Source organism: Eurosta solidaginis, chromosome 4 (assembly GCF_040869045.1).
Source record: "Eurosta solidaginis isolate ZX-2024a chromosome 4, ASM4086904v1, whole genome shotgun sequence".
Classification (NCBI taxonomy): domain Eukaryota; kingdom Metazoa; phylum Arthropoda; class Insecta; order Diptera; family Tephritidae; genus Eurosta; species Eurosta solidaginis.
Genome location: NC_090322.1, coordinates 44719415 through 44743235, shown reverse-complemented (window position 1 = coordinate 44743235; position 23821 = coordinate 44719415). Strand labels below are relative to the sequence as shown.

The following is a 23821-nucleotide window of genomic DNA, read 5'->3' as shown; positions in this document are numbered from 1 at the left end:
GACCTACATTGTTAAATGTGTTTTTTAAACGGTTTTATTTAGCTTGACTTGACAGGCTGGCTGGCTGGCCGGCACGAATTTTGTAATGAAATTTAAGTAACTTCCCGATAAGCTACAAGGTTAAAACTTGGAATATAGTTCAGAACCCGATGACAATGCAATAATAAGAAAACAAACTCCGATAGGTGGCGCATGGATCGAAATATTTCAAAAAATCGTATTTGTGGTCCGATTTGGTTCATATTTGGAACATATAATACATACATGAATAGAAAGCGACCTATGAAAAAATAGCCGCTAGGTGGCGCAAGGATTGAAATATTAAAAAAAAAATCGTATTTGTGGTTCGATTTGGCTCATATCTGGAACACGTAATACATACAAAAATAGAAAGAGACCTATGAAAAAAATCGCCGCTAGGTGGTAGGAGGTATTCAAAAATATCGTTGTTGTGGTCCGATTTGGTCCATATATGGAACACATAATACATACATGAATAGAATAGACCTATGATGTCCGATTTGGCTCATATTTGGAACAAATATTACATACAGTCCGGTAGAAGTGACATCAAAATATTTTGGAATTCGAGGAGGGACAAGCCTACGTGGCGCAGAGTCGTGTACAGTCTTTGGAAGGATTATGTATTGAGGACTTAGATTGTAACAAATTGTCAGGAAAGAGTCCTTGTAATAATGAACTAAATATAATCATATAACTTTAAACGAGCAATTCTTGTATATTTGTATAGCCGAACGTTCTCGGGAACGGCTCAACCGATTGAAATTTGGCACAGAGATAATGTATCACCTTCTAAGACTTTCCACCTAGGTGTTGCCACTCACAATGTTTTACAAGGTTGCCACCTAATCGAAACTAAAAAATTGCATGAGATATGCCGATATGGGTATCAAACGAAAGGTATTTCACTTCGCATTACAATAGGGAAATTTTTGAGTAGGGTTGCTATTTAGGGTTGCCACCTATTCGAAATTAAAAAAAGCATGAGATATGCCGATATGGATATCAAACGAAAGGTATTTCATTCCGCATTACAATAGGGACATTTTTGAGTAGGGTTGCCACCTATTCGAAATTAAAAAAATTCCATGAGATATGCCGATATGGGTATCAAACGAAAGGTATTTCACTCCGCATTACAATAGGGACATTTTTGAGTAGGTTGCCATTTACAGTTAGGTAGTTAGACGAAATAGTACTCTACTTACTTATATTCTATTAAGGTTGTAAGGAGAACATTAAAGTTAAAAATCTTCGTACACATGATTCATTCGACTTAATTTCACGCACGCTAATAAAATTTAAATGCAATATCAAGGCACCGTGACAAATTCTAGCAAAATATTATTAAATGCATATTTTTGGCAAATTTGAAATGAATAATTGCAATTTCTCACCGATTACTATTAGAAAGATTTCTCACCATAGCAAAAATTTGCTACCGTTGAACACTAGAGACATATGTTCAATTGGAAAATGACATCTAACCATTCGACTACTTACCAACAGATGGCGCTTAGGGAAGTAAGTTGACATTTAATTAAACTAACTGATAGTTGTCATTCGTGAAATTTACAAGTTTTTGGAAACTAATAAAATTGTGAGACTTTCAAATGTAAAAAAATGTTTGAAATTAATAATTCGGCGCATGAAGATACTCGACCTAAATAACTTAGTTCTCGACTTCACTAATTATCAGAACCTTATCCCTTACCCTTATCCCTTATACTATAGGCTGGAATTACCCTTTTCAATTTTTTTATTCCAGTTCATTTTGCGGTTAGTGTTTGAAATCTATTTTTAAGGAAATCAAATATTGGTAAGTAAAAATACATAGTACAGGTTTACAAGTATTATATGTATGAGAAGGAAACAATTCGTTTCTCTTTCTTACACACTGCCGTTTGACACTTCGGTCAGTGTCAAACTAGTGTGGAACTCAGAGGAACCTGCGTGGAACATGCGTTTGACACTGAACGAAGTGTAAAAATTAGCGGGGTTGGGAAAGCGACGCAGGGAATCAAAAAAAGGAGCGGAATATCAGATATGGGTTGCTGTGATGGTAAATTTTTTGAACGAATTTAGTATGAAAATGTAGTGCACCTACATATATGGGTCCTACAGAAAATTAAACAAAAGTCTTGAATTGGGGTATCTGAGGACGCGTAGTTATTCCAGTATTAAGAATACAAACACGGGTGCTAAGTTTTTCTACCCGTTCAAAAGTTCTCCGCGAAAAACAGTTTGAAACCGAGGTCGACTGCAATAACCCGTCCAAAAATGTGGGGGGGGAGAAATGAAAAGACGCGTTTTGTCCTGTTATCAACAGTCCAAATCTATTAATACCTCCCCCGACGGTTTTGGTCGTGTTTTAGCAATCGTCGCCGGTAATTATGTATCACAATTTGTTCATTAAACTTGTCCAAAACATATGAATTGTAAAGAGAGATGTAATTAAGTGCTCGTTTGAAAGTAAATAAGGATATTTCTTTGTAATTTTACAATAAAAATTTTACGCAGTTTTCGTTAGCAGCTACTACACTTTTCTAGGACCTAAGAAGTACAACAGTGCCAAATAGCATCCACAAAAAAAAAAAAACGTACAAGAACAAGCATTTTATCAGGTGAGCGTGGCTGTGTATGTGTGTGCTGCTACATATCCTACTTGTAGACCTGTATTATGGTAAAAATATATAATATATGTACATATAAAAAAAGTAGAGTTTGCTTAATGATGACGTGTAGAACAAAGTATGTTATGCGGCATATTCGAGGATTGCCGAGCAAAGCTCGGTCGCCCGGGTACTAGTGAGAAATAATAGGCAATTCAATAAAGACGAAAAACTTGCAAAAAAAAAAAAGTTAAGTTAAACGGTTTTGTTGAAAACAATACTTACATGAAGTAATAATAATACTAAAAGCTAGAAAATAATTAGGTAGGTACTAGGTACTAGTCAATTAAATAAAAAAATGGGCGCGTGAAATTTCTAAAAATGTGAGGCGTAGCATAACCTTTTTAAGGTTCAGTTGGTCTTACTTATGACTATCAATAGAAATTTGACGCGTCCAACGCTTTTATTTAATTGTCTGATCAACGCGCTAGATTGATGATGAGTGTGATGACTAGTACCTAGGATCTACCTAATTATTTTCTAGCTTTTAGTATTATTATTACTTCATGTAAGTATTGTTTTCAATAAAACCGTTTAACTTAAATTTTTTTTAATTATTTTTTTATTATTCTTGCATTTGCAAATTGAATTTTTGACTGTCGTTTTAATATGGAAAACATTTTTAGACCCACTTGCAAAACGGCAAGTCAGCTTTTAGCTAAATTTATTTTATGAAGTAAATATATTTTTATAAATGTATGTGGGTGACGTAAATAAGCAATATCAGAATAGCCATCATCCTCATCACGCTCATTTCTCACGGGAATGCTCTGGATCTTTGGGAGACTTAACAAGCAGAGGTCGTGATATTTTTGTACGCATGAGTTGTGATAGGCAGATGTCGCTGTTGTGTTTCATTCAACACATAAGGCTAAAGGCCAAGCAGCGGCCGTAAAATATTTGGTTGTACTATTCTGTCGTCGTCGGGGTCACCACTTATAGAATATTATGTTTATTATTCTATAATTATTTATTCAATTGGCGGCCACCGTGGTGTGATGGTAGCGTGCTCCGCCTATCACGCCGTATGCCCTGGGCTCAACTCCCGGGCAAAGCAACATCAAAATTTTAGAAATAAGATTTTTCAATTAGAAGAAAATTTTTCTAAGCGGGGTCGCCCCTCGGCAGTGTCTGGCAAGCGCTCCGATTGTATTTCTGCCATGAAAAGCTCTCAGTGAAAACTCATCTGCCTTGCAGATGCCGTTCGGAGTCGGCATAAAACATGTAGGTCCCGTCCGGCCAATTTGTAGGGAAAAATCAAGAGGAGCACGACGCAAATTGGAAGAGAAGCTCGGCCTTAGATCTCTTCGGAGGTTATCGCGCCTTACATTTATTTTATTTTTTATTCAAATAAAACTCAAGCTAAAACTAAAACTAAGAAGAACAATGTCTTCTCTTAAACGGGAAAGTCCCAAATTATATATGCGTTGAAATTCAAGGTATTACTAGACGTTGGCTGTAGTTGTTGTTGTAGCAATGCTTCGCCCCACCTAATAGCTGCAACCGATCACAAATTGTCATCAATATCCTATAACGGGAGTCCAAGGAAACTTGCTGTTTCAACAGGGGTGGACCATAATGAAAGGGGTGTTGGAGGCGTTAGTTCCACACTGCAATTAAAGAGATGGTTGGGGACACATTGCAAGCGGGGCATACATTCATTCATTTCATTTTTATTGAGCATTTTTCTTGTACCTATCTATTTACATATGTAGCAAAGTTACAATAGCAAAAATAAAAATGTATGTTGGGGTTGATTCTGGATATGTAAGAGTTTAACCTGTTACAGTATCCAGAACGAAGTTGAGCTAGAGTGAATCGCGTTTCCCTGTGGAGTATGCGTTCCTCTTCCGCAAGTTTTGGGTACTGTTTTTTGAGTACTGGATTCATCGGGCAATTCCTGGCATAAAGGTCCGATGCCTGTTTGTGGAGTTCACCAAGGACCTGCTTGTGTTTTTTTGCTTCATACGGCTGAGTTCTCTGGTGCCGTATTTCCTCAAAATGCTTAGGGAGATGACTCCTTAAGTCCCTAGGCGATGTTGGCTCATCAATCAGATGTCTGTTGGGATGCCCAGGTTTCTGGGTATTCAACAGGAACTGTTTGGTTAGCATCTCATTTCTCTCCCTGATGGGGAGTATTCTCGCCTCATTATGTAGATGGTGTTCTGGGGACATAAGAAGACAGCCCGTGGCGGTTCTGAGCGCAGTATTTTGGCAGGCCTGTAGCTTATTCCAGTGGGTTATTTTTAAGCTTGGCGACCATATAGGGGACGCGTAGCATGCAATCGGCTGGCCAATTGCTTTGTATGTGGTAATGAGCGTTTCTTTGTCTTTTCCCCAAGTACTTCCAGCAAGGGATTTGAGGATTTTATTACGGCTCTTGTTTTCGGTACAATTGCGGCTGCGTGCCCACCAAAATGTAGATCCTGATCAAACGTCACACCCAAGATTTTGGGGTGTAGGACAGTCGGTAGCGTAGTGCCATCGACGTGGATGTTCAAAATGGTCGACATTTGGGACGTCCATGTTGTAAATAAGGTCGCGGAGGATTTAGTCGGTGATAATGCCAGTTTTCGCGAGGCGAAGAAACTGGAAAGATCAGGGAGGTAGCCGTTTATTCTGTTGCAAAGCTCATCGATCTGTGGGCCTGGGCCTGTGGCCATTATTGTGCAGTCATCGGCGTAGGAAACGATAGTAACTCCTTCTGGTGGCGAAGGTAGCTTAGATATGTAGAAATTAAACAAAAGCGGGGATAGGACACCATCCTGTGGCACCCCCTGTTTAATTATTCTTGGTTTTGATGTTTCATCTCTAAATTGCACCAATGCCTGCCGACCACCCAGATAATTTGCGGTCCACCTTTTAAGACATGGGGGAAGGGTAGATCCTTCCAGGTCTTGCAGTAACGTTCCATGGTTGACCGTACCAAAAGCTTTTGATAGGTCTAGCTCTAGGAGTACTGTTCTATGGTGGGGGTTTTGATTTAAACCGCAGTTTATCTGGGTGCTGATGGCATTTAGCGCGGTGGTGGTGCTATGCAGTTTTCTGAAGCCATGCTGATGGCAGACTATCTGCAAATTTGCTTTGAAGTAGGGGAGCAAAATGGCTTCAAGCGTCTTGGCTACTGGTGATAGGAGAGATATCGGGCGATATGACTCTCCTATGTTAGCTGGTTTCCCAGGCTTTAGTAGCGGGACCACCTTGGCCATTTTCCATTTTTCGGGTATAAAAAAGGTGGAAAGAGACAGGTTGAAGACATGCGCTAAATATTTGAAACCCTCTTTCCCTAGGTTTTTAAGCATCGGCGTGGCTATGCCGTCTGGGCCCACTGCTTTGGATGGTTTAGCATGACCGATGGCATCCTCAACCTCTTTGGCGGTGATGGTAATTGGTGACGCGCTGAATTTATGTTTATGTGCGTGTCTGTTGGCCCTCCGTCTATCTTTGTCGACCGTAGAATGCATTATATGCATATTGTCGGCAGAAAGCGCTCGCGCATTTTTTCGCATCCGACAGTACTTTATCGCCAAAGGCGATGGAAACTTTGTCATTGTGCCTAGCCGGATTCGATAGGGACTTTACGGTGGACCAAAGTTTACCTACACCGGCAGAGAGGTTACAACCGCTTAGGTGCTCCTCCCATTTCGCCCGCTTGTGTTCATCCACAAAAAATCTGATGCTTAGGTTTATATCCTTTATTTGGGGGTCGCCGGGATCGAGCTATCTTATAAGGTCACGTTCTCTCGCTAAACTCGCGGCCTCCGCCGGGAAGTGGGCCGAATTTCGGGAATTCTACCGGCGGGAATGAAACGAGCTGAGGCGGATTCAATGACCTTGCGGAAAGAACGCTCCCCTTGGCGGGCATCAGTCGGGATAGGGAGGGCAGAAAAGCGGTTGTCTGTAAAGGATTTGTATTCGTCCCATTTTCCTTTTTTAAAGTTAATGAAAGTGCGTTTTTCTGCGACGATGAAGTCGGCGGAACGCTCGAGCGAAATAAGTATAGGCAGGTGGTCGGATGCCAATGTTACCATCGGCTGCCAGTTGACGCAGTTAAAGAGTTCTGTGCTCATGATTGAAATATCCGGCGAACTGTGGCAGCTTCCTACCCTACTTGTGGGGGCATCTCCGTTTATTGTGCAGAACGTTGTTCTTCTATTTGATCCGCCAACATCTCAGCCCTACTGCCCACCCGCAAGTTTGAATGCCATTGATCGTGATGGGCAGTGAAATCGCCTAATATAATGCGATTGCTGCCAGTGAGTACGGCGCTGATATGAGGGCGGTATCCACTGGGGCAACAGGTGACAGGAGGGATGTAGATGTTGATGATTTCTAGATTTGCATCGCCCGACCGGACAGATAATCCTTGACGTTCTAAGGCACTGTCCCTGCGGTCGATGTCGGGATCAAATATATGATATTGCACAGAGTGGTGTATGATAAACGCGAGGCCGCCTCCATTTCAGCTCTCGCGATCTTTTCTGTGGCCATTATACCCAGAACAGGTCTGCAATGCAGATCTTGCTGTGAGTTTAGTCTCTTGAATCGCAGCTATTCGGATGTTGTGCCGCTTCATGAAATCGACTATCTCCATGATCTTCCCAGTTAATCCAATACAGTTTAACTGCAGAATTTTGAAGTGCATAGGGGGAGACGTCGTCACTTTGGGAGTAACCTAACCAACCTATGCCTGGGTTGTGGAAGGCCAGGGCGCGACTGCTGTTGTGGCCCTGGTAGAGGTTTACGCCGATCACTTTATCGGCGCCGGCGGCGTGAGAGGCGCGCCGACGTACGCTGGTGTTCTTACTTTTCTTGATTTTTCTATTTAAAAAAAAAATACTTAGGAAAGATTTTGTTTGTATGTACTTAAGGAAATTAACGTTTTGGCCATTTCGGAAAGATCCTAGGTTTTTGCCCCAAAATCTCGCAGATCATTCAAAAATTTTCAGGAGTAGCTCCTTGCGGAGGGATTGTCCCTTGTTCACTTACTCCAGAGAGGCTTCGAACCTAACCCCGGTCTTTGGAATTGGTACTGCTGCGTCTGCTGAAGAAAAATGGAGATACATAAAATGGTCACACTTTTGTCTGTATATCTGGTGCAAAGCACAGTTTCACCTGGGGTTAACTCCTAATAATCGTCGCAAACACAATTTCTTTAAATCATTTGTGGCTCCTTGGCGGTCACGCACAAAGGCGACTTAAGTTTGCTATTAATGGTCTAATACTCAGGACTCTCGTGGCACATGGCGCCTCCAGTTTTTTCGGCTGTGTTTAAGAGCTACAATTCCCGATGTGCGAACAGTAGCAATCCCGACCACCAGTCGCTACCACACCTCCTGCCCTCACACCATATGCCAGCACAGAAGCTATAAATCGTTCCCGAGATGGTCGGGCTAGCACCTTAATGGTGCTGTGGTACCGGAGCGTATCGGATCTGTATCCGGCAAAGGACCATCACATCGATAACACTCCCCAAAGCCTTCGGGGAGCAACCTTATCGCTACAACAACAACAACAACAACAGAAGCTATAGGACTGCGACTTCGAACTCATACCTTCGTCGACGTCACTTTCCTAGAAGGCTTTATAACGGATGTTTTTGTCCCGCTATGCTGCCTAGCTACAACAGAGAAACACCTTGAAACTTTAGGGAGTGACTATTCGGCCATGGATGCCGCCCTCGAAATCATAAGCAGTCTAAGTGGATGTCATTGCGTAACTCATGGGTGAAAATCGTATAATCCTCGGTGCATCTATATAATTAAAATTTTACAAGGACCCTGGATAAAATTTCTAAAATGTAGGCCAAAGTTTGCAGACGTTTGTGTTCACAACATTAATTTCGATAGTATTCGTTAAATCAAAACGATATTTAAGAATGAAAGTCGACCGATTTTAAGTTGAATGATGTTAACTGCTGTTTTCCGGCCTTATTATATATAAGCTCATGGATGACTAGTTCGGCTGTCCACTACGTTAGGGTAGTAGCACACACGATCATTAGTTCAACTGTCTTGGGAAATCTTTTGTTTCACCCCTTTGAGTGTTCTTGCGAAGAACAAAGCCTCACCTGGTAAATATATGTATGTGCCTACGTCATATTTAAACTTGGTTGATAATCAATGTGATTCACTCCAAGGGACTAGTTTTGGATAGGGATTTTGCCTCACTGATTAGGTTATTCTTTCAGCCAGTCGCAATATAAAATTCTTTAAAAAATCGACAACTTTTTTGGGTAATTTGCTTTTTTTACCAACCTGAGAACAATTTGAACAAATGTTCGCCCTACGTCATTTTATTTGAATTCATTATTAATTTTTTGAAAAAAAAAAAAAATGCAAACTGAGCATATAAATTTATTATATAACTTTTCCTTTGGTGTTTTGTTTTAATAACTTGTTGAATTGGGTGATGCGAAGGCGGTATTAAGCTGACATCGAAAGCGCCTGTTTTTTTAAATAGCTTTTGAGCAGTTAGAAAGAGTTAAATTTCGCAATTAGTTCCTTATAACTGGCAGTGATGCGCATCCCTTGATACCATTTTCGACCATATCCGACAAATTTTCGACATGAACAATAAATGGCCTAAACAGTCTTAAACGAGTAGAAAAAATAGTAACGCGCCGGACGCCGCCGCTGAGCCGATATTTTTGACATTCGGCGGCGGCTTGCGAAAAATTACCCAAATCGGCGGCGGCGGCGGCGTATATCTCTAGGCCCTGGGACTAGACGTCCTTGGGTAAGCATGGGGGTACCCGGAGGTAGGGACTAAGAGTCTGTTTCCCTGACCTACACAATTGCTGCCGGAAAAGAGGAGGGAGAAGACGGGGGCAGGGGCTGATGCTCGACATTGCTCCCGACTCTATTACGGATATTGTAGGTATGAGTGGGAGCAGCCGTGTGAGTTGGTGGCGCCGTGGGGCGCGAGCAACAGCGGATACTTGTTGTGGCTTGCTGAGCAGCGGGGCTGCTGGAAGGTAGCGAGGGGGGGGGGGGGGCGCTAAGGCGCAGACTACGGGACCTCCTAGGACGTGAACAGCAAGGAGCCACAACAGATTTATAGAAGTTACGTGGACGTCTGGTTTTGGGGTCTAGCCCAGAACAACCTGTCCGATGCAACAATCCCTTACATGAGACACACTGAAAAGAGTATGACCGTCCTAAAAAGATTCTTTTCCGGCAGATGTAGCAAAACCATTTCTCAGGACCGGGGTCAGAAGACGGACCCGGATTGGGTTCGATACCTTCCCGAGTCGCTCCGGTACATAGAACCGACGGCCTTGGGAAGCGGGCGGTAGTTGCTAAAACTCAGCTGTTCTATGATGTTATAACCGCACTGCGTTACCCGCCTTTACGCAACAAAACACACCCCTGCGTGCAAGTGGCATCGCCGTCAGCTGTTGCTGAACAGCAATGCCAATTGCACTCAGCAGTGGCAATGGCATTCAGAGAGATGAAAAATGGCAGCGCAGCGTAGGTACATATTTGGAGAGTTGAAATAATAACCGGTAAATGAGACACATGAAAATTTAAGTGAAAAATAAGTGACCAGAGAAATTAAATTAAAGTTAAAAGTAGACACTAAGAAGAAACTAAAACGTGTACAAAACAAACTATTGTAAATAAAAACATTTTATTATTTTTTTTTTTTTTTCAAGCTATAAGCTGTTTTGCCAGCTAATAATGGCAGAGTAGTAGTGCACTCTATACGCCAGGTTATTCTTGTGTTTTTAAACGAATTTAAGGTTAGGTTTTTTATTGGCACCACGCAATTCTGTCATATGTATTTAAGGCATCACGCCAGATATTCCGTTAGTTTATGTATATTAACTTTACAGTTAGGTTTTTTGTTGGCACCACGCCATTTTTCACATTAAATTATTTGTAATACGATTTGTTGTTATATGGCCCGCGCCAGGTTATAAATTTTTTACTGATTCCTGTTGAGAGTGCTCAGCCCCTATCTGACACCAGATCAGTGGAACCTCGCATCTCCCACTCCGCCGAAAAGCCAAAAGGAAGCACTAAGCCAACCTTAAGGCCTACAAAATTTTCGGCTCAACTAACAAGCCCGACAAATTACAGTTGAGCCGAGGATGACCCGCGCGACCACTTTGACTGAACGACTAGAACGGAATGAAAAACATTTTATTTGAACAAAAAGGAAACCAACGGAACGTAAGTGTGTGTGTGCAGAACATTTTCGGTGTCTAAGGTGGACACCCTTATAATGTTGCCACATATTGCGGCAGGGTTCGATTTGTGTAGTCACTACAGGACCATCAACATGGATGAGACTCCCCAAAACCTTGTTGTTGTTGTTGTTGTAGCGATTAGGTTACTCCCCGAAGGCTTTGGGGATTGTTATCGATGTAATGGTCCTTTGCCGGATACAGATCCGGTACGCTCCGGTACCACAGCACCATTAAGGTGCTAGCCCGACCATTTCGGGAACGATTTATGTGGCCACATTAAGCTTTCAGGCCATTCCCTCCCTCCCCACCCCCAAGTTCCATTAGGAGCTTGGGGTCGCCAGAGCCTCGTCTGTTAGTGAAACAGGATTCGCCGCGGCTAGGTGAGGTTGACAATTGGGTTTGGAGAAGCTATATATTGCGCTGGCAACCTGAAGGGTTGTGCTACACAGCCCCTTGAATCTGGTATTTTAGTCGCCTCTTACGACAGGCATACCTACCGCGGGAATATTCTGATCCCTAACGCGGGGAGTGTCTTTATCGTTAATACAACAACAACAACACCACGGGTGATGCTGGTAAAATAAAGCATATGTTAGTAACGGCTTCATTCTTCTTTTGATTACCGCCATACAAGCGGTTGAGGAAAAGTAATTTTTTTTAGATTTTTCATGTACGGACACATGATGGGGTATGCACAACCAGCTAAGCCTTAAGCTGCCGAAAAATGGATTGCCCGACAGGGAAAAATTCATACATAAATCATGTCAGAAAACGAGGGATTGGGGACGAAACCTCGAAATCGCAGTCTCAGACCGACAGTTGCTGCGTTGATGGGACTCACGCCCTGTCAGCGTGATTTGAGACAGTATTGGAAACATGTTCTTTTCAACCTTCATATTAATAAGCCACCAAAATAAACAATTAAATAAATAATTAAGTAACAAAAATAAGGCTAAACAAAAGTTGGAACAGGGAGGATTGGAAACACGTGATTTTCAACCTCCCATTATATGTTGAGCTGTGCTGATCGGAATCTTCATGCATTCCGACAGTGTCATTACTAAACAAAGTTGAGGGGTGATTGAATACACGTTATTTCCAACATCCAAATACATGTTTAACTGTGTAGATCGGAGACTAATCCGATCACTTAGAATACCAATTTGAAAGAAAAATATATGTTCCAAATTTTGTTGCCTTATGCTGGGAGCACTGGAGGATTGGAAACGCGTCCTTTCCAACCTCCCTTAAAAGAGTGGCTCCCAGACCCGTCCGTTTCGTCACGCTAGTAAATATATTGATCGGAATCACATAGCATTCCGACAGCATATTCAATGGAACTAAGTGATTGTAATAATTAATAGTATTTAGTAGTTTAAGTTTTAGGCTTAAACAGCCGTAATAATAAATAAATAAAAAAATAAAATAAATAATAGTAATTATTTAAAATACCGAAGTGTACTTATGTTGGTATTTTTCAAAGACATACGATTACATTTCCTTTGGTACACTGTGCCTTCGCTTATTACATACTACAAACTAGCCCCTAGTCTGGTAAATAGAATAAAACATACCTTAATAACCGCCTCACTCATCTTTTGATTACCGCCATACAAGCGATTAAGGAAATGTAATTCTTTAAAATACCAAAGTGTACTTATATTGGTATTTTCCAAAGACATACGATTACATTCCCTTTTATAAACTGTGCGTAAATTATCCCATTTGCGTGTTACAGCATCCCTTGCCAATGATAAATTAAAACGCCGTTTAAACTCCATAACAATCCAATCAACAAATTGTTGCCGTTTGACACGATCACGAAATTGTGGATGGCGATGATCCCATAGAAATTGATTACGCCGGTAAGCATCGATAAGAAATTGTATCATCTTACGGTCCTTGATATGCATTGCTAAACCAGAGTCCTATTTAGTGAAAGATTGCACAAAAGTAATAAACAATAAATGTTAAAAAGAATATTTAAAATATTTATTTGTTTTACATTTTCGTTACTTCCTCCCAACAGGGACTGCTCCACTAAATCATCATAATTATTTTCATCATCGTCTTCGCCTTGATAATTGGCATCATCGCCATTGTCATTATTTGCATAATCCTCGTAGTTCCCATAGTTATCAGATACAAAACTATCATTTTCTCTTTCCATTTTGATCTCTGTATTAGCTCGTTGTTGCGTTACACCATACATTGAATTAGTACCACCGGCTAATTCGTTTTCATTCGAAAAACTCGTGATAGAGTTATCATGAGAAGGAAGTTGTGATGGCTCCTATCAAGAATATTAAATTTAATACGCCGATTCACGATAAATTGTATACGTGGTGACAGAATTAAGCAATTGCATTAAAATATAGCAGAACTTAGGCCTACATAGTGAAGACCCTTTGTCGGAACAAGAAGGAAAGGGACAACAAATGCTTTTAAGGACTGAGTACGCAATTGAGAAGTCCGTTCGGCTCTCGGCAAACGAAAGTCACGCTCTAAAATTTACTAATCGTACTAATCCTGCAATATGATGGAGATGCTTTCACGTTGACAGTAGATGAGGCTGGAGGGTGTTTGAGAGAAAAATTATTTCAAATATTTATGCAATGGGTAACGATCTGGCTGATGAGCTAGTCTCTGGATGGGGGGTTTCCTCTGAACCCTCAATGACGGACCATCTTATTATCCAGTTCGTCATCGGGGCTATACCCATAGAAGGACCACCAAGGCGAAATCCCAGGAACACAAACTGGGACATGTTCAGGAACATAATACAGGGAAATCTTTCTATTATAGATAGTAGGAACAGAGGAACAAGTTATATGGAATTAGAGACAAGAGTTAATAACTTCAACCGTGTCATTATTGAAGCGTTTAACTCTAGCTGTCGAGAATCCAAAGGCCCAGGAAATAAAACCCCCTGGTGGTCGAGGAAACTCTCGGAAATGAGGAAAACCGTGCGCAAACTCTTTAACCAAGCGAGGCGCACGGGAAACTGGGAGCAATACACAGCGAATCTAACAGCATATAACAAAGAGATTAGAAAAGCTAAAAGAAAGAGCTTCAGGAAATTTTGCGAGGGTATTTCGGAGGTTCCAGAGGCGGCAAGGCTCCACAAAGCCCTAGCCAAGGACTAAAGGGAGACACGACTATCAATTAAGCTCCTTGATGGAACCTACTTAAGGACTGAGGAAGAAAGAGCACGTGCCCTGCTTGCAGCTCATTTCCCGGACGCATCCTCGGATACCTCAACGGAGGAGGCTCGAGAAGGGAGACCAACACCCACAGATTGGAACCTCGCTAAAGAACTCTTCAACAATGGCACAGTTAAGTGGGCAGTAAAGTCTTTACAGAGCTACAAATCTCCGGGAGTGGATGGTATATATCCAGCCTTTCTGCAGCAGGGCGAGGAGTTGATCCCACACCTGGTCAGGATTATGAGGGATAGCCTCGCACTGGCATACATCCCGACGGCGTGGAGAAGAGCAAAAGTGGTCTTTATACCTAAGGTGGCTAAAAAGGACTACTCCAGTCCTAAGTCCTTTAGGCCTATAAGCCTGACATCCTTTGCTCTCAAAGCAATGGAGAAGATTGTAGACCATGAGATTAGATCAAAGGCTCTCGATAGAGCGCCACTACATAAAGATCAGCATGCATACAGAAGAGGCAGGTCGACAGAAACTGCACTGTATCAGCTGTCCACAGAAATCCAAAGTGCGTTCGAGTGCGGGGAGATAACTATATGCCAATTTTTGGACATAGAGGGGGCTTTCGACAACACGACACACGAAAGTGTGAATCGGGTACTCGAGAGAAGAGAGATACAGCGTCCAATCCGTATGTGGATAAACGCCTTATTGCGTACGAGGATTGCCGAAACCTCAAGTGGGGACGGTACAGTAGAGATTAAAACAACGAAAGGATATCCACAAGGGGGCGTCCTGTCACCCCTGCTGTGGAGCCTGGTAGTAGATGAACTTCTACAGAGGCTCTCAGACAACGGAATCCGATGTCAGGGGTACGCGGATGATATTGTTATCATTGTAAGGGGCAAATTTGAGAGCACCCTTTGCGACATAATGCAAAGGGCATTGAGGTTAACGAAAGAATGGTGTACTGAAGTAGGGCTGAGCATCAACCCTAACAAGACATCCATTGTGCCCTTCACCAGGAAAAGGAAACTGGAAGGGATTAGGCAAATCACAATGGATGGAGTACACGTCTGAGGTGAAATACTTGGGAGTCACGTTTCACTCTAAGCTCTTATGGAAGAAACACGTCGACAACACCATATCAAAGGCCACAAGAGCAATAATGGTGTGCAGACGTATTACAGGAAGATCCTGGGGATGCAGCCCAAAGATCCTAAGATGGATGTACACTATGATAGTGAGACCTATCATAGTGTACGGAGCAGTTGCGTGGGCATCAAGAACAACCATGGTGACCGTACAAAAATCGCTCACGAAGCTTCAACGCTTAGCGTGTGTCTGCATTACGGGAGCCATGCGAACATGCCCGACGGCAGCAATTGAAGTGCTGCTTGAGTTAACGCCTCTACATATAATAATTGAGCAGGCAGCCAGGAGTACTTTAGTAAACATAGCTAAAGAGGGATGTGGAAGAGGCAAAGTGATACAGTCACAGAGCATGGCTGCGATTCAAGAGACTAAACTCACAGCAAGATCTGCATTGCAGACCTGCTCTGGGTATAATGTCCACAGGAAGGACCGCGAGAGCGGAAATGGAGGCGGCCTCGCGTTTATTATACACCACTTTGTGCAATATCATATATTTGATCCTGGCATTGACCGCAGGGACAATGTCTTAGAACGTCAAGGCCTATCTGTCCGGTCAGGCGATGCAAATCTAGAAATCATCAACATCTACATCCCTCCTGTCACCTGTTGCCCCAGTGGATACCGCCCTAAAATCGAGGCCTTACTCACTGGCAACAATCGCATTATCTTAGGCGATTTCAATGCCCATCACGACCTATGGCATTCAAACTTGCGGGCGGACAGTAGGGGTGAGATGTTGGCGGATCAAATAGAAGAAACGACGTTCTGCACAATAAACGGAGACGCCCCCACACGTATGGTAGGAAGCTGTCATAGCTCGCCAGATATCTCAATCGTAAGCGCAGAACTCGTAAACTGCGTCAACTGGCAGCCGATGGTAACATTGGCATCCGACCACCTGCCCATACTTATTTCGTTCGAGCGTACCGCCGACTTCATCGTCACCGAAAAACGCACTTTCATAAACTTCAAAAAAGGAAAGTGGGAAGAATATAACTCTGCAACAGACAGCAGCTTTGCTGCCCTCCCTATCCCGACTGATGCCCGCCAAGAGGAGCGTGCCTTCCGTAAGGTCATTGAATCCGCCTCGGCACATTTCATTCCCGCCGGGAGAATTCCCGAAATCCGGCCCCACTTCCCGGTGGAGGCCGTGAGCTTAGCGAGGGAACGCGACCTTATAAGACAGCTTGATCCAGGCGACCCCCAAATAAGGGATATAAACCAACGCATCAGATTGCTTGTGGACGAACACAAGCGGGCGAAATGGGAAGAGCACCTAAGAGGTTGTAACCTCTCTACCGGTGTAGGTAAACTTTGGTCCACCGTAAAGTCCCTATCGAATCCGACTAAGCACAAAGACAAAGTTTCCATCGCCTTTGGCGATAAGGTGCTGTCGGATGCGGAAAAATGCGCGAGCGCTTTCTGCCGACAATATATAATGCATCCTACGGTCGACAAAGATAGACGGAGAGCCAATAGACACGCACATAAACACAAATTCAGCGCGTCACCAATCACCATCACCGCTAGAGAGGTTGAGGACGCCATTGGTCGCGCTAAACCATCCAAAGCAGTGGGCCCAGACGGCATAGCCATGCCGATGCTTAAAAACCTAGGGAAAGAGGGTTTCAAATATTTAGCGCATGTCTTCAACCTGTCTCTCTCCACCTTTGCCATACCCGAGAAATGGAAAATGGCCAAGGTGGTCCCGCTACTAAAGCCTGGGAAACCAGCTAACGTAGGTGAGTCATATCGTCCGATATCTCTCCTACCGCCAGTGGCAAAGACGCTTGAAGCCATTTTGCTCCCTTATTTCCAAGCACATTTGCAGCTAGCCCCTCATCAGCATGGCTTCAGAAACCTCTATAGCACTACCTCCGCGCTAAATGTCATTAGCACCCAGATAAATTGCGGTTTGAATCAATACCCCCACCATAGAACAGTACTCGTAGCGCTAGACCTATCAAAAGCCTTTGATACGGTCAACCATGGCTCATTACTGCAAGACCTGGAAGGGTCTACCCTTCCCCCATGTCTTAAAAGGTGGACCGCAAATTATCTGGGTGGTCGGCAGGCATCGGTGCAATTCAGAAACGAAACATCAAAACCAAGGAGAATTAAACAAGGGGTGCCACAGGGTGGTGTCCTATCCCCACTTTTGTTTAATTTCTACATATCTAAGCTACCTTCACCACCGGAAGGAGTCACAATCGTTTCCAACGCCGATGACTGCACAATAATGGCCACAGGCCCAGGCCCAGAGATCGATGAGCTATGCAATAAAATAAACGGCTATCTCCCTGATCTCTCCAGTTTTTTCGCCTCGCGAAACCTGGCATTGTCACCGACTAAATCTTCCGCGACCTTATTTACAACACCTTATTTACAACGGTACTTCCACACAAATGAGGGAAAGTAGCAAAGATAACCATGGCAGGCCCTCTAGGGAGCCAAGTAAACATGGGCGCTCACCGTCGAAGCAGGATTCTGGAAGCAGCTCACAAGGCAGCTGCGATAGGTCCCAGAAAAGGAGCGACCTCGAGCGGAACCGGGAAGAGTGGAAGCGGCCTAACAGAAGGCATAACAGGGGCAGGCAACCTGCACTACCACCACCGGGCAGACCAGGATCGCTAACAGATAAATGGCGCCTGGGACTAAGTGGGTCTGGGACAAAATGGTATCTCTGATACCTTTAGGAGGGCCTGTCGCCCAGGGACGCAAGAGCCAGGGCAGACAAGCACAGGCATAAACCAGCCCACGAGCACAGTACAGCGACCGCCGAACGGAGAAACAAAGTCGGAAGTAAAGAACAGCCAGCGGCAGCTGGCCAGCATACACTCGCTCCCGCTGGAAAGCGTAGGATCGGGCAGATCACACCGGAGGAGACTCCCAGTTCAAAGAGGCAACGGGCCCATGCTCCGCAGAACACGACAGCCAGGCGCCGGGAGGATTTGACCAGGGCGACTGGGGGACCCGCTGAAGCAGCACCAAGACAGCAGAGCTACTCGGACGCCCTCAGGGGTACCCGAGTGGCTGTGCTGCCCAGGAACTACCCGGCGGATGCCCTAAGTCAAGAGGACCTGACAAATCTCCAGGAGCTAATTATGGATGGAGTGTTCAGGGGGTGTGGGCATGCTCTAGTATTTTGCGGGGTGTACTTCCGAGCAGGGCTCCTCCTTGTTGATTGCGAGGACGAGAAAACCGCAAGATGGCTCGAGGAAGTAGTGCCAACACTCGAGGGATGGACGGGGGCAGAATTATGCACAAGGCGCGGGGATGACATACCGCCCACGCATAACGTGACAATGTTCCTCCCCAGAGTGCGGACCGCCCCAGAGAATTTGCGATACGGCTCCTCGCTAATCAGAACGAGGGCCTTAAGACGCAGAGGTGGCGCGTTATTAACAGCAGCGCGGAAGAAACGGGCCTACGTCTCGACGTAGGCATAGATGAAGAATCCTACCAGCTCACACGTAGGAATGGATTCAAGCTGCATTACAGGTACGGCTTGATCCATGTAAGACCCTGGAGGCAGAAGCTACCAGGGAATAGTGAGCGGCAGGAAGACAAGGCGGTAGAGGACGCCGACATAGATAAGATGTGGGACGAAGACATGTCGGACGCGAGCACCGACACCATCAAGGCTCGTGAGACTACAAACTCTTCTACTGCAGCGAGTAATAGCGAAGAGGTCGCGGAACAAGCGGACCAACAAATACCCACCACACAGGAGCTCATTGAGGGCTTGGACCTCCAAGAGCTGGCACTGGACAAGCGGGATGATAGCGAAAGCGGGCTGTCGGATTACGACGACCCGATGAGGCCGGCCGGGCCAAAATGACCGGCATAAGCATGCAGATAGCCCAGATCAACCTCCACCACGCCATTGCAGCTTCGGCTGTACTGGCGAGGAGGTTTGCCTCGGATGATCTGGCATAGCCCTCATACAGGAACCTTGGGCATACAAGGGACAGGTGAGGGGCCTTAATGTAAGTAACAGTAGAGTAATTTGGGATCTCTCCCAGCAGAGACCCAGAGCATGTGTAATGCTTAAAGCAGATATTAACTATTTTTGCATTACAGAGTTTTTAAGTCGAGATCTGGTGGCGGTACAAATAAATGCGAAAGTCAACGGGGAGGACTCCAGCATTGTGCTAGCCGCAGCCTACTTCCCGGGGGACGACAACATGGTCCCCCCAGATAACGTACAGAAGCTGGTGGCTCACTGCAGAAGAGCGAAACTTCCTCTTATTGTAGGAAGCGATGCAAACTCCCACAATACGGAATGGGGCAGCAGTGATACCAACCAAAGGGGTGAGTGTTTGCTAGAATATATAGCCAGCAATGATTTAAGTATATACAACGTCGGGAGTAAACCGACGTTTGTTACGAGAGCTAGGGCAGAAGTCCTTGATATAACGCTCGGCAACAACCTAACTGAGAATATGATCTCGAAATGGAGGGTCTCAGAAGAACCCTCCCTTTCGGACCACAGAACCATAAGGTTTGAGCTGGGCGCCGTATCGGGGCAAAGCAACCCCAGAAGAAATCCCAGGAAAACAGACTGGGACAGCTACAAAAGTATTATAGAAGCTAACATAGATAGCCTTAAGAGTAAAGGCAGAAGTACCAATTGTACCCAGTTGGAGAGCAGGGTGGAAAGGGCAAATCAAATAATGATAGATGCCTATAACTCCAGTTGCCGTGTCTCCTTGATTAAGGGTAAAAAGGCGACCCCCTGGTGGTCTTATGACCTGACGCTGTTTAGGAGAAAAGTCAGGAAACTCTTTAACGAGGCAAGGAGAACCGGCAACTGGGAGGAATACACCCAAAATCTAACTAAGTACAATAAGGAGATAAGAAAAGCAAAAATGGAAAGTTTTAGGAATTTCTGTGAGGGAATTTCCAGCACGCCTGCAGCGGCAAGGCTACACAAGGCCCTAGCCAAAGAGCAGAGACAGACAGACCTAGCAATTAGGCTCCCAGACGGTACCTATACCGAAACGGTGGAAGAGCGAGCTAAGGCCTTGCTGCAAGCGCATTTTCCTGAGGCCTCCCCGCAAGTACCGGAACCTGTGTTCCCCAGAGTTAAACCAACCGCATCAGACTGGCAACTAGCCAACTCCCTCTTTTGTGAGGCCAGAGTCAGATGGGCAGTGGAATCTTTTGAGAAATACAAATCTCCGGGGGTGGATGGCATCTACCCGGCGCTAATGCAGCAAGGGACACAGATCATCCCACATCTCGCCAGAATCATGAGAGATAGCCTGGCACTGGGATATATACCCATGATGTGGAGAAGAGCAAGAGTGGTATTTATACCAAAAGTAGGTAAAAAGGACTATTCACAAGCAAAGTCCTTCAGACCAATAAGTCTAACCTCCTTTGTCTTGAAGGCAATGGAAAAGATAATAGACCAAGAAATCAGGTCGAACGCCCTCAAGAGCTGGCCCTTACATTATAGCCAGCATGCCTACAGAGCGGGTAGGTCCACGGACACAGCTCTGTACCAGTTAACGTCTGAAATACAGAGGGCGTTCGAAACAGGGGAAACAGTGCTTTGCGCTTTCCTTGATATTGAGGGTGCCTTTGACAACACATCTCACGAAAGCGTAAACATAGCACTGCAGAGAAGAGGAGTTCAGTTGCCTATCCAGAGATGGATTGACAGTCTACTCCGTACAAGAATCGCTGAAGCTCAAGTAGGCAGCAGCGCAGTTAAGGTTATTACCACGAGAGGGTGCCCCCAGGGAGGTGTCCTGTCACCCCTTTTGTGGAGCCTAGTAGTGGATGAACTCCTGCAAAGGCTATCAGACAGTGGCATAAGATGCCAAGGATATGCTGACGACATCGTCATAATTGCGAGGGGTAAATTCGAGAGTACGCTCTGTGACATAATACAAAGAGCATAGAACATTACAAGGGAGTGGTGCGCCAATGTGGGTCTTAACATCAACCCATCTAAGACAACCATCATCCCCTTCACCAGAAGAAGGGTCGTACCAGCCCTGAGAGCAATAACAATAGATGGCGTGGAACTAGAATATGGAACCGCAGTGAAATACTTGGGGATCATTTTTGACACCAAGCTCTTATGGAAACAACACTTCGACTCCATGAAGACTAGGGCCACGAGGTCCATCATGGTATGCAAACGTCTAGCAGGCAAATCATGGGGCTGTAGCCCACACGTGCTAAGATGGATGTATACCATGATAGTAAAACCTATGATAACATATGGCTCAATAGCCTGGGCATCGAGAACAACTCGGGCGACGACGAGGCAAGCACTGTCAAAACTTCAGCGACTGGCATGTGTGTGCATCACGGGAGCTATGCGCACATGCCCCACAACAGCGCTGGAGGCTATCCTCGATCTGACCCCGCTGCATATATCGATAGAGCAATCAGCCAAGCGAGCCCTCCTTAATATCGTTAAGGAGGGCTCGGGCAAAGGTAAAGTCATATCGTCCCGGAACATAGAGGAATTGAGAGAGAAGATCCCAATCTCTCAACTCCCGAGGGATGATATCCTCAGGCACATAGTATATGAGAAAAGATATAAAGTAGAACTGGGAGACAAGGGTACGTGGGAAGAAAGCAGAATTGAGAGCATTCAGCAGCTAAACAGTATAGTATGGTATACCGATGGCTCGAAGACCCCAGAGGGGATTGGATCTGGAGTCTTTGGACCCAGAGCCAAAATATCAATACCCCTGGGAGCATACCCGAGCATTTTTCAAGCGGAGGTATTTGCCATAAGCCAGTGCGCGGACCTGAACCTTCAGCGAAAATACTCCAATGAGAAAATTGCCATACTCAGTGACAGCCAGGCCGCCCTCAAGGCCATCTCAGCATTTGAAATAAAATCAGCTCTAGTCCTTGAGTGTGTGGAAAAGCTGAACCAACTAGGAGCACACAATGAATTACTGTTGGCCTGGGTTCCAGGCCACAGGGGAGTCGAGGGAAACGAGCAGGCGGACAGCCTGGCCAGAGAGGCAGCAACGATACGACCTATTGGTCCTGAGCCGTTCCTGCCAGTAGGCCCGCAGGAAATTAGGGGGCATCTATTGGCAGAAGAAAAGAAAAAGAGGGAAGAACACTGGCGTAATATGCCAGGCCTAAGACAATCTAAGCTACTGTTAGGGGGTTATTGCACAACTCGATACAGGGCATTTATAGGCCTCTCGAAAAATAACCTAAGAACTCTAACAGCAATTCTTACAGGACACTGCAGACTGAACAGCCACATGCAAAAGCTGGGTATTATATCAAACAACACATGCCGATTTTGTGACAGATCAGCGGAGACGGCGGACCATATCCTCCTGGAGTGCGATGCAATCTCAAGACGTAGAGCTAAGTTTATGGGCTCACCATGGCCAGAGCATACTCACATCAAATCCCTCAAGCCAGGTGAACTGCTAGGGTTCATCAGAGATGTCGGCTTGGATGAGGTGTTGTGAAGCAGATGAGGGCACAATAGACCAATGGTCGCAGTGCGATCCTCAATTAACTATCTATCTATCTATCTATCTACAACATGGACGCCCCAAATGTCGACCATATTGAACATCCACGTCGATGGCACTACGCTACCGACTGTCCTACACCCCAAAATCTTGGGTGTGACGTTTGATCAGGATCTGCATTTTGGTGCGCACGCAACCGCAATTGTTCCGAGAATTCAGAGCCGTAATAAAATCCTCAAATCCCTTGCTCGCAGTACCTGGGGAAAAGATAAAGAAACTCTCATGGCCACATACAAAGCAATTAGCCAGCCGATTACGTGCTACGCGTCACCCATATGGTCGCCAAGCCTAAAAACTACCCACTGGAAGAAACTACAGGCCTGCCAAAATACTGCTCTCAGAATCGCCACGGGCTGTCTTCTTATGTCCCCAGAAGACCATCTGCATAATGAGGCGAGAATACTCCCCATGAGGGAGAGAAATGAGATGCTGACCAAACAGTTTCTGTTGAATACCCAGAAACCTTGGCATCCCAACAGACATCTGATTGACGAACCAGCACCGCCTAGGGGCCTAAGGAGTCATCTCCGTAAGCATTTTGAGGAAATACGGCACCTTAGAACCCAGCCGTATGAAGCGAAAAAACACAAGGAGGTCCTTGGTGAACTCCATAGACAGGCGTCGGACCTTTATGTCGGGAATTGCCCGGTGAATCCAGTACTTGAAGAAAAATATCCAGAACTCGCGGAAGAGGAACGCATACTCCCCAGGGAAACGCGTGTCACTCTTGCTCAACTTCGTTCTGGATACTGTAACAGGTTAAACTCTTACCTATCCAGAATCAACCCCGACATACAAAATGTATGCCCCGCTTGCAATGTGTCCCCACATGACACCAACCATCTCTTCAATTGTAATGTGGAACCAACGCCTCTAACACCCCTTTCCTTATGGTCCACCCCTGTTGAAACGGCAAGTTTCCTTGGACTCCCGTTAGAGGATATTGATGACAATTTGTGATCGGTCGCGGCTATTAGGTGGGGCGAGCATTGCTACAACAACAACAACAGAAGCGCTTCAAAATAGAGCTGGGGAACAAATGTACGTGGGACACCTCCAGGATTGAAGCGCTTCACCAGGGACACACTATAA

At 44.9% G+C, this 23821-nt stretch overlaps 1 protein-coding gene and 1 long non-coding RNA gene across 2 annotated transcripts in view; one reads left to right on the top strand and one right to left on the bottom strand.

The window, feature by feature from the left end:
• The window catches only part of LOC137249668 (uncharacterized), a 77430-nt gene that overhangs the window by 24386 nt on the left and 29223 nt on the right, over positions 1-23821 (bottom strand). Inside the window, exons 3-4 of the mRNA XM_067781393.1 lie at positions 12893-13180; positions 12462-12815 (exon numbers count right to left, since the gene is read on the bottom strand). Coding sequence (XP_067637494.1) covers positions 12462-12815; positions 12893-13180 — 642 coding nt within the window. The remainder of the gene's footprint in view (positions 1-12461; positions 12816-12892; positions 13181-23821) is intronic.
• On the top strand, positions 19130-22724 carry LOC137249669 (uncharacterized). The gene is made up of 3 exons (XR_010952478.1): positions 19130-19186; positions 19281-19511; positions 22425-22724. It is a non-coding gene; the product is annotated as an uncharacterized lncRNA (long non-coding RNA).